Consider the following 10,482-nt stretch of genomic DNA (forward strand, 5'->3'; position numbering starts at 1 on the left):
AGCCTTATTTAATTTCCACATACATAATTAATTTGCCACAAGGTCAGGTTTGTCTTCCAGTCATGCTATACAGAAATCCACTATGCTGTGCAGCCCCACTTCGTCCTGACTCAAGAGGTTGCTGCCTACGTAGCTTTAACACACTACTTGGAAACATTATGCCCCGTAAGTCAAGCTAACAGCTTGATAGATTGTAGTAACTATGAAATGACTGAACTGGTATCAGCACCAGACAAGGATCTCTGTCTGCCACTTCCTACAGACCCGTAGTTCTCACTGAATAAAATGCTGAAACTCCTGTTGATACAGGTTCAGGACAACGAGGCAGTTTTTGTCAAAGGTAAAATTAAAAGCAGTTAGATACAAAACAGGCAAAAAGTTTCAGTTCTGAGGCCTTTCTAAACAGGCCTGGATTCCCACACACCTTTTATTTGGAAGAGGAGAGAATGAATCTGGTGTTTTAAAGGACAATGCCTCTTTTATTCATCCTAGAGAAAGGCCACACCCTAACACCATTTAAGATAACAACAGTCTGGAATATATATATATATATATTTTATCCTTAAAAACAGAGAGGTTAAAACTGTTAAATATGTATAAAATGTGTATAATGTTTTATAAGGCCAAAAATCAACACTCATGAATAACAAAATTACTTCAGTTCTCCGGCATATTAGCAATTAGAAGCTGTTGGCAGGGAAAACAACACAGAAAAACAAAACAAACAAATCTTGATTCCCCCTCTTTCCTGGATGCTGCCAAAAGTCCAAGGCAACAACACTGTGTGTTGCTCTGCTGTGAAGGTTTGACAGATTTATGAGTGCTCCCAAATAGATGTCATGATTCTGAAGCACAAATACAAACTGGGGCCAACAGTGAAGTTTCTTGTTAGGTTTTTTTTATAGCTTAAAAAAAGAGGATGAAATTTAGATGAAGATTTTGTTTTCCTAATTTGTATTCCAGAAATTTTAAATTGTAATTATTCCAGGAAACTGTAGTAATTTCTTGTCTTCAGTTTTCACAAAAGCTTCACATTTCACACACTGCAGTTCAGTCCAAAGTAATAACACAACACAAAACCCTTGAAGCTCCTTTGTTGTCGAGATCACAAAGTTCCCATGTGTTAAAAATTTGCATGACTTTCTGCCCAATTTTTTGAATCAAGAGCAAATGTGATGAAACATAACTAAAGTACAGCATGTTTCTCACAGTATTAAATGGAAAAAATTTACATTGACAGCTCATTATTAAAACAATCCTTAACAATAAGAAAGAACCTATGTGCTTTTCTAGGTTTTTAAATTCTTTTATTAAATTAAAAATTTATATTAGCAAAGTTCTATTCTAATACACAGTAAAATTTAATGAATTGCCCATACTAAGGTTCCACAATTTTTATCAAGAAAAACTCTTCTTTCCTGCCATAGAGGACAATTCTGCCATTACCATTCAGCATAAAAAAATATTTATCTCAGGAATGCAGGCTACATATTTCTCTTTTTCAGTTTGTAAGTTAGTCTTTCCAACATCACTTTATCCTATCTTTCAAATCGGGCACACTGATCCCAGAGGGAGTTCCATTATTTTCCACTACAAAGCAATCACAAATCTCACCACCATGACAAGGTGACCTTATGAATGTTTCTCACGTCTTAATTAGGGGAAAATATTTCCTCTGTTGGTGACCCCAACAAAAAGACAGCAGGATTCCAGAGGTGTTCAACTTGTGCAGGATCTGATTTTAACAAGGGAAGACTTCTTGCCAAAAATCCTTCTTTTGGAGAATGAGATCAGAGTATCACCCAATCAGCATTGCCTCTAGTTGGGATAATTAAACAGAAAGGGCTTAATTCACTCCAATGTCAGTGAATTAAATAGAAAAACTGAGTTCAACAGGCTCTTGGTCAGGTTCCAAAGTGCAGCTTTTCAGGTTACTTCAAATAACTAAAACACTGTCACTAAAGAAAATTTAACATTTTTAATCAACAATTGTACTTACTTGAAATGAAGCAGCTACCAAAAGAGGTATTATTTTGTATGCCAATTGTGTTTCCTGTCTAAAAGTTCTGTCTAGATTTAGAATTTAGAGAAATGCTGAAGAATAAGAATCTTGACTTTTAATAGAAATTGTTTAGGCAAATAAAAGGATCATAAATTATTTTGCAAATGAAGCAGCAAAATTTATAGTGCCATTATCTTATCTTAGATGTTATTTTTACTCTGACAGATCTAATAAATTAAAGGAAATATAGTTGCAATTTCTTATCTCTTTCAGTGAGCAACTGGACATGTGCTTAAACAAAACCTCACATGTCTGCTTGTCATTAACAGCATTTTTTTCTGTTGTATTTAATTAAAGGTAGCATAATACCATGGGGCTTATGCTGCATTCCAGTGTCTGAGATATAGAAGGACACAAAAATTGCATAATTTGAGATTGAAGACACTAAGCCTGCAAAAGAGAAAGATCTAGAGAACACGTGTACCTTCCGTTCCTGGAAGTGTACTGAACAGCGTGTCCTTGGGACTCAAAAGACCTTTTCTGTTCACAGCCCCAAGAAATCACCAGGAGGCATAAAACTGTTCTGGTTTTGGTTTCTCTGGTAGAGCAGGGCACTCTGAGAATCCCAGACATCGTTTATGCTCCACTGCATTACTAGAGCAAATCAGACCAACCTCAAAGTTACTGTAACTTACTCTGAGTCGGGGATTAGAACTATCCCTCAACCACCACTTGTCCTGGGGTGTAAAACATGATGAAAGTCACGTATGTCCCTTCCCACAACTTCCCACTCTTCTCCTTAGATGCAAGAGGATCTCAACCCTACAGCCTACAAGGATTTTCCCAAAACTTTTCTCCCTTCATTCAGGGTTGTTGTTTTGTTCTCCCCCCTGCCCCCAGGGTGTTGCACAAAACTTTCACTGTAATCCAAACAATACTTGAACAACAAAAATAAAAACACCCAAGACAGGAAAATCTAGGTCAGGAATTTCTCAGAAGTTACACAATATTCTTGTGATGACACCCTGAAAGAAATATGTACTCCTTTTGGTGAATCACATGTTGCCTGCTTCATAATCCTCTCTGGACTCATTCTTCACAATACCCTGGAGTGTTCCCCCGCACACAGAATACACACTTGAATCCATCTCCTACAGAGAATAGGAGCATTAGCTTTTCACAATTAAAAAGTGTGTTTGGCAAGATCAGTATCTCTCCACACCCCAAAAAGATTCTTTTCATCTTTATTTTACTAGTCACATTTTTGTCCTCTTGCAATAAAGAATTCTGTATTTAATCGCATTTTTCATAAACAGTTCAGCCTATATTTTTTAATCAGTTTGTATTTTGGCCTTAGCTTCCTATTAGGTCACCCCATGCTTTCCTCATTTTCAGCAGACAAATCTAGCTTTATCAATTCTTGTTTGTAATTGAATTGGCTCTGAACTATGATTTGATAGAGCAGAGGAATGTGCATCATGCCCTTCCTTCCTTTCCAGATTCAATTCCATCTCTCACTTAAACAACAAACTCGGTGCCAAATACATGTCTGCAGCCAGCTCATACTCATTGTCAGATTACAGTTTGGCAGGCTGCAGTATACGATATTAATTTACAATCCAAGATAATTTTCTAGGCACGGGATTTCAGTTTGTATTACTTGAAGGCATACTGGCCACATTGGTTATTGTTTAAGCTCACGGAAATTCACCTTCCATGTTGGGTTGGTCTAGCATTTCACTTCCTCTTGAGTGCTTAAAATAGGATATAGTAGAAAGTGGAGATATGCCCAGAGTCTGTGCAGCTGCAAGAAGAGTGAATTTCAAATATATTGCATGACTTTGTGAATGTCAGTCTGATTATTTAACCTGATGTCTGGGAGTGAAGTCTTTTCACTTCTGACTTTATTCCTGAAGGTTTTTAAGATATATGAAGACAAGAATTTTTGAACAGCAAAAATCCTATCATCTAAGAGACTTTGACATTGTTGTTGTATCCATGCTGTTGCAAATTCCTGTGATTGTACTACTTGTTACAAGTAAATATTGATAAAGTCAACTGGGAAACACAACAAACAGGAAAGTGGGCAGAAAAGCAATATTTGGAATTGGCTTAACACTTCCTCTACCAAGTTTGCCACAACAGATGTCCCACAACAGAACTGCTCTGTACTGAGTCTTATAATTGTGAAAAGGATGTTTTTCATAGCAGCATCTTCCCAATGAAGCTCCTGTATGAATCTGACTCAGAGTCTTCAACAGGTGTAGAGCAAATTCACCTCAACCCAGTCACACTGGAAACCCTCTCACGAGGGATCGGTTTCTTAAACACTCTGTGAGACTGCCACAGTGGAACAGGCTTGCAAAGAAAAAAAAGAACCATCATACTAACATCCTCCACTTGGCTGGATTCCCGGGACTCTTGGGGGAGATTCTTAACTATGAGCAACAACTGAATAGTGAACTAAATTACACATCAGTCATGGACTCTTTTGAGGGGAGTCTGTTTTTATTGGCAAAACAAGAAGCCTCAGAAGTTTAGCTTCACTTGGCTAAAGCTAGCTTTGCAAATACCACGTTTTTGGGCTTTCATTACAAAGGAAGTTGAGGGTCACTTAAGTAGCACATGAGACCAAGGTGAAGTGAAAAATACAGTTTTCAGCCTTGGGCAGATCAGTTTGCAGTCCAGTGAGGGAAGAGAGCAAGAGGTCCAGTCAGAAGGCTTCTCCAGATCATTGTCAGACTGTGATGGCAAAGGGAGTTGTCCACATGCAGCAGCTGCATAATCATCATCCCTGAAGTGTTTCTAAGCAGCCACAATTGCTGGCAAATCTAGCTTGATGATACAAGAGTAAAATGAGGCAGATGCTCCCCAAAAAATTACCTATTAAGACACAGAAGATGCTTAGCCAGATAATTTGTCTTGGTAGTTCAAACCTCCAGATGTGATGAGAAAGAGAGGCCAGTAACATATCTTTCATTAAAAGCTAATAACTGAAAAAAATAGGTTTAAAGGTTGTGAATTATGTAAGATAATGGCAACTGAGAACACAACTCTGCTGTCTCACTGGCCCGTGCACTCTGTACACAAGATCAAGCAAAATATTAGTAATTGCTGTGTAAACATAGATGGGTGATCAGCACAGGGAATACTGCCTTCTGCTGAAATGACCAGCTCTGCGAGTTCAGCTGCAAGTCAGAAGCTCCCAGTTACAAGGTATTAATTTGGAGTTATTGCTAGGACTTTAGGACACCAGTTGTTTCTCTGCTACTATAACTCTCAGCAAAATTTTCCTTGCAAGAGAGGGGCTCCTAACACTAGGAAAAAACCAACCAACCAACCTCCAAACAAACCACAACTATTCAGGTGAGCCAGTTGTGCAAAGATATCTAGAAAAACCACTCAACAGTAAAGAGTATCCTCAAAAATCAAAAAGATACTGATGTTTCTCCTTGCAGCTGTATTCCAAATAACATACAGGCTTGAAAATCCAAACCACTTTTCAAAATCTAAATATCACTTTCCCTTTTGGCAAATGTCAGGCATTGTTGATATACCTCTGCACAAATCTCCATGTTATTTTCTTTTTAAGGAGGGTTTTGAGTAATTGTGCTATTTAAAAAAAGGGGGGGGGGGGAATCCTCATATTTTGTGTTTATACTTACAAGTATTTACTTAATTTTTATTATTCCTGCTGGTTTATATTACATTCTTAAGAGGTGACTTTAGTTCCTATAAAGTTGAATATATTTTTTTACCTTTAGGTTTTGGACTATAAATCTATTAGGAAAGGAAATGGTAGAGAGTCCCTTAAAAGAAAAAAAAAAAAATCACATATCAAAATTTCTGATAAAGTTTCATTTCATAATGAAGTCATAAATGCTCATTCATGTTTTTGACTTAGAGAGGGTCATTTGAAATACTACCATGATGCCCAACCTGGAGAGCTTGAGGAAGTTGTTTATTTGGATTCCAGGCTCTTAACAGCTGGAAATCTCAACTGCTCGTTCTACAGATCTCTCTTTTTACAACTTTCTGGCCAATAATAAAAAAAAAATCCCTCAGGTAAAAAGATTTCCTGCCATACTTTTCCTGGTATCTGTTCTGGTATGACTTAAAGCCATCATTTGGCAGCTGAGTGAAAGGAATGCCCTATGCTTCCCAAAGAGCAGCTGGGCTGTTCTATTGTCCCTACCATGCAGTTTACTAAACAGAGACCAAATACTAGCTACCAACAAGTCCATACATAGTATCAGACTATCTTTACAAATTTAATTTCCACATATTTGAAAAGAGGAAGAATCAGTTTACATTTAAAAATTTATTTGCTATTACGAGAAGACTGAGACTCAATCTCAGCTGCGGATTAAACTTTATATTATAAACAAAAGATGACTGAAGAAAACAAAGTATCACTTGCAGATTACAGTAGTCTCCAACCTCTACAATTCCCTCTACATGTGTTTAAAATTATTATGGATTTTAGAAAAGTCAGCTTGTTAAGGGATTAAAAAACCAACCAACCAACCAACAACAAAAAGACCCAACACTGGAGAGAGCTCAGCTCCCCCAGCTGCTCTGAATCCAAGATTGTGAAATGCAAAGCAACAACATTCTCCCTATAATTGCTTGTGTTTGGACAATAGAGAGGCTGGAAGTCAAACCCCATATTCAGGTACAGCCAATGTTTCAGGTGGAAGGACAAGCTTCAAATACTTTTTGCTCTGTCTTGTTTAACTAAACATGCTAAATGACCAAAAATTCCTACAGCAAACTCCAATAATTTTAGGATGTTCAAAATCCAACATTTGGGAATGGGGAAACACTTGCAATTCTGCAATAAAGTAGGCTGCCAGTACTAATGCAAATGTATTTTGATGATGTTTTGCAGAAGTTTCTGAGAAAGTGCTCTCGCTTAACTAAGAGTTTCTAAACACATTGTCCAATATGCCTTTTCGAGTAATTCACAGGAACACTTGAAGCATAAGGATGACAGAGAATATTTTACAATATATTTTTCCACTGGGACGTAAGCCAGAGTATAACCTACAGAGAAAGAAGGGGCTTGAGGAAATTCCTGGAATAGTAAGGCATTCAGCTGCAAGCTGTAAAGAAAGATATGGCAACCCATTGCTTATCCTTATACTGAACATCTGCTTTCAAAAATCATTCATATTTATCATCTGTTAGTAATAGTTTCCATGGTTTGTTACCAAGATGCTGTATAATGAAGAACTGGAAAAGCGACACGTTCCAAAGAAAAGTCTGTAATTTTCCTTAATGCAAACATACAAAGCTTCATAGTACTGTCGATGGGCCTGATCCAACCCTCACTGAAATCAGTGGGAGTTGAATGAGTCCTTCTGTGCACAGGAAATGAATTGAAATTAATGAGACTACATATGGTTCCAAGGTAATTTATGCCTTTTTCTGGCTGTTAATATTTATAAGACTTTAATCTGCTTCCACTTGTATCAGTGTTCAACTCCACTGACTAAGCTGACTCTACTCTGAATTTATAGCTGCATGAATAGAAGGAAAAGAAAGCCTATTGTATGTTCGCAATTTACTGTACCAAGTTATTACTATTCTCTAAGATTCTCTTATCTCTAAGTAAGATTCCTTATTTAGTTTTAATCTTGTACAAGTTTCTTCTAAGTACAGAAAATCCTGCTACCTATTGTCCCCTTACCTATCCAAACTGTACTGGACTATACAGCAGGCTGTACATCAATAGAGCAATACACAGACTGGACTATACTCCATTAAAGCTTAGAGAACGAGCTCTTTACTGATAAGCTCTTTTCACAACAACAGGACAAGCTGTGCCTGGTCAGCTACTGACATCTAGTCAGAGTGGTGAACAACAGTTTTCAAATAAAAACTTCTCAAGCACGGCTTTTCAGTTTGTTCAACAATGTATTTGCCTAGATTCACTCAGAAAGTTTCTGTAAATCTGCATTTATCATTCCTCTTTTCCTACAGAATTCCATTGCTCGTGCTGCATCCAAACAGCTGGCTAGTTTGTACAATACTGAATATACATACGGCCCAGGAGCTACAACAATCTGTAAGTACTGGCCTAAATATACTAGCCATCTATATTAAGTGCTACTAAGCCTATCAAATGCAGTTTTCTAGTAATTCTTGTTCCGCTTGCTAAGTAGTCCCCTTCTTTCTTCACATGCATATACTCAGAGGTATATATGGAATCTATCATTTCTGAAATATGGGATGATATATTCCTTAAGGATCCTAGGGAGTGTGTGACCCCCTGCAAGGTAGAGTGATATGGTAAAGTGTTTAGGAATTCATGTGCATAGCATGAATTCCTAAATCACACACAGCTTAGATTTAAACATAAAAATCCTGACCTGAGATTTTCTGCATTTCCAGTGTCTCCTAGTCAAAGTGAAAAGATGATGTGAATCCTAAAGAATGGCTTCAACCACAGCTTAGCAACACAGATAATTATTTCTATTACTTAGCATTACAGTCTGAGAAATGTACTAATTACAATTCCATCCTTCTACCCTTCTTGGGAACTCAGCTGTCAGGTTGTGGCCTTTGCAGTGTCAAATGCTGAGCTGAGGTTGCCAAATCTAGATTTCTAGAACTTTAATATCTCCTATATTTAAGATTTCTTAATTTACTTATTTATGGAACCTAATCTTTTTTCCCTCTCTTTCCTTAAATAGTTTTTAAAAAACCTTTAAAAAAACAGTTTCTCCCAATTTTTAGAATATTTATGGAGATTTTTCCTTTAAAAATGTTTTGGTGATGCTTAGTAACTCTGGAGGCTCCTCCCTTAGCAGAAAACTGCCTTCATTGGACCAAAGTACTGGAAAGGGAGGGTACTGTTTGTCCAGAAGAAAAAGATGGAGCTGATATCCCAGATCTGCAGTTCTTTCAGATCGATATGAATCTCAAAAAGCTAGCCAGTGAGAGGGTATTGCTTCTGATACCAAATCTGTCTAAACAACGCCATGCAAGCATGCCATTCTACTGTTCTTTAGACATTCCTCCCATGGTCTCCCTGCAATATTGACAAGGAGGGAGCAGTTTAGCTTGTTTACATTTGCTTGCACACATCAGCTGGAACAAAACTCACAAATGGCCTAAAATGACAGAAGCTTTTCCATTAGCAGGGTAAATCAATCAATTCACTGAGTATGCCTTTTTATCTGTCCTTTCTACATTTCTGGCTATGTGACTTGACTCCAAAGTCTATCACATTTCAATGCACAGCCACACTTTTCCAGTTAACCTTTATTTTATTTCTTTATCAACAGATCCTGCTGCAGGGGGCTCTGATGACTGGGCTTACGATGAAGGCATCAAATACTCTTTCACTTTTGAGCTCCGAGACACTGGTAGATACGGTTTCCTTCTCCCTGAATCTCAGATAAAGCCAACCTGTGAAGAGACTCTACTTGCTGTTAAATATATTGCAAATTATGTCCTTGAGCACTTGTATTAGAATGGAGTTCTAAAAACTATTAAAGAAGGCTTTATTCAAAGATGCCTTCCTTTTTATTCTTCCCTAAAAATAGGGGTTTATTTCTCTTAATGTTTTTAGTCATATCCTTAGTCCATCATAGGTTAATAGCACTACAATTTGTCAATAGAAATTAAATCTTTTATTAAGGCAACTGATACAGTCAGGGGAGTCTAAAAAGAAAGAGCACAAGAAGCTAAATCATCTTAAGGTAAAGGTTGCCTTAATGATTAAAATTATCTTTACACATAGCACATGGGCAGAGCATTAGAACTTATACAGCCTGAATGTTAAACAGAATGAAACAGCTAGGTGATTCATATAAATGCACTTTCATCCAACCGTTCATTGCCTTAATGGCAACAGTAGCAAGGAAAAGTTCGCATCATGTACTTTTAAAATGACGTTAGCTGTGATATGCTCTTGTGAATTTTCTCAAAACCCACCCTGGATCTGCCCCATCACCGAAAACTAGTTTGGATCTGAGGTCACTGCTAGTCCAGTCTGGACTTGGTGCTGAAGCTTATAATTACTACCAGTTTTAAAGATCAAGACTTGATACAAATCATGCTGTAAACTACCCTGCATTTAAGGCTTTCACGCTCACTACAGTAGCATTTCTCAAAATATTCTCCAAGTCCTGGTACTTCCTGGGGCCCCACATGTTCCTACTGTCATGAGCGGAAGAATCGTAAACAGCCATCAAGACTAAGTCTGGCGATAAATGATTAACTGTTTCTTTCATGAGAAGCTGCAAAGAATTATCCTCTCTCAATCAATTTTCTGTACAGGTAATGTGGGTCTGATTGGGTCAGAGTGAATAAGAGTGATAAATAGCCACTCTGGGTAGCTTTCTCACACAGCTGCAGAAAATGTGTTTGGCATTTATTAATGCTGTTTAGAGCTTGGCTAATATGGGACACACTCTGCAGAAAGATGGAGGAAAACCTTATGTCAACACAGAACCTGGCTGATCTCCCTG

At 37.5% G+C, this 10,482-nt stretch overlaps 1 protein-coding gene across 1 annotated transcript in view; it reads left to right on the plus strand.

Annotated features, from left to right (window-relative positions):
• CPB1 (carboxypeptidase B1) overlaps positions 1 to 9,522 on the plus strand; it is a 20,298-nt gene extending 10,776 nt beyond the window's left edge. The window contains exons 10-11 of the mRNA XM_010307704.2: positions 7,988 to 8,072; positions 9,295 to 9,522. Coding sequence (XP_010306006.1) covers positions 7,988 to 8,072; positions 9,295 to 9,482 — 273 coding nt within the window. The 3' untranslated portion in view covers positions 9,483 to 9,522. The remainder of the gene's footprint in view (positions 1 to 7,987; positions 8,073 to 9,294) is intronic.
• Positions 9,523 to 10,482: the final 960 nt, after the last annotated feature.

This window comes from Balearica regulorum, chromosome 9 (assembly GCF_011004875.1).
Source record: "Balearica regulorum gibbericeps isolate bBalReg1 chromosome 9, bBalReg1.pri, whole genome shotgun sequence".
Classification (NCBI taxonomy): domain Eukaryota; kingdom Metazoa; phylum Chordata; class Aves; order Gruiformes; family Gruidae; genus Balearica; species Balearica regulorum.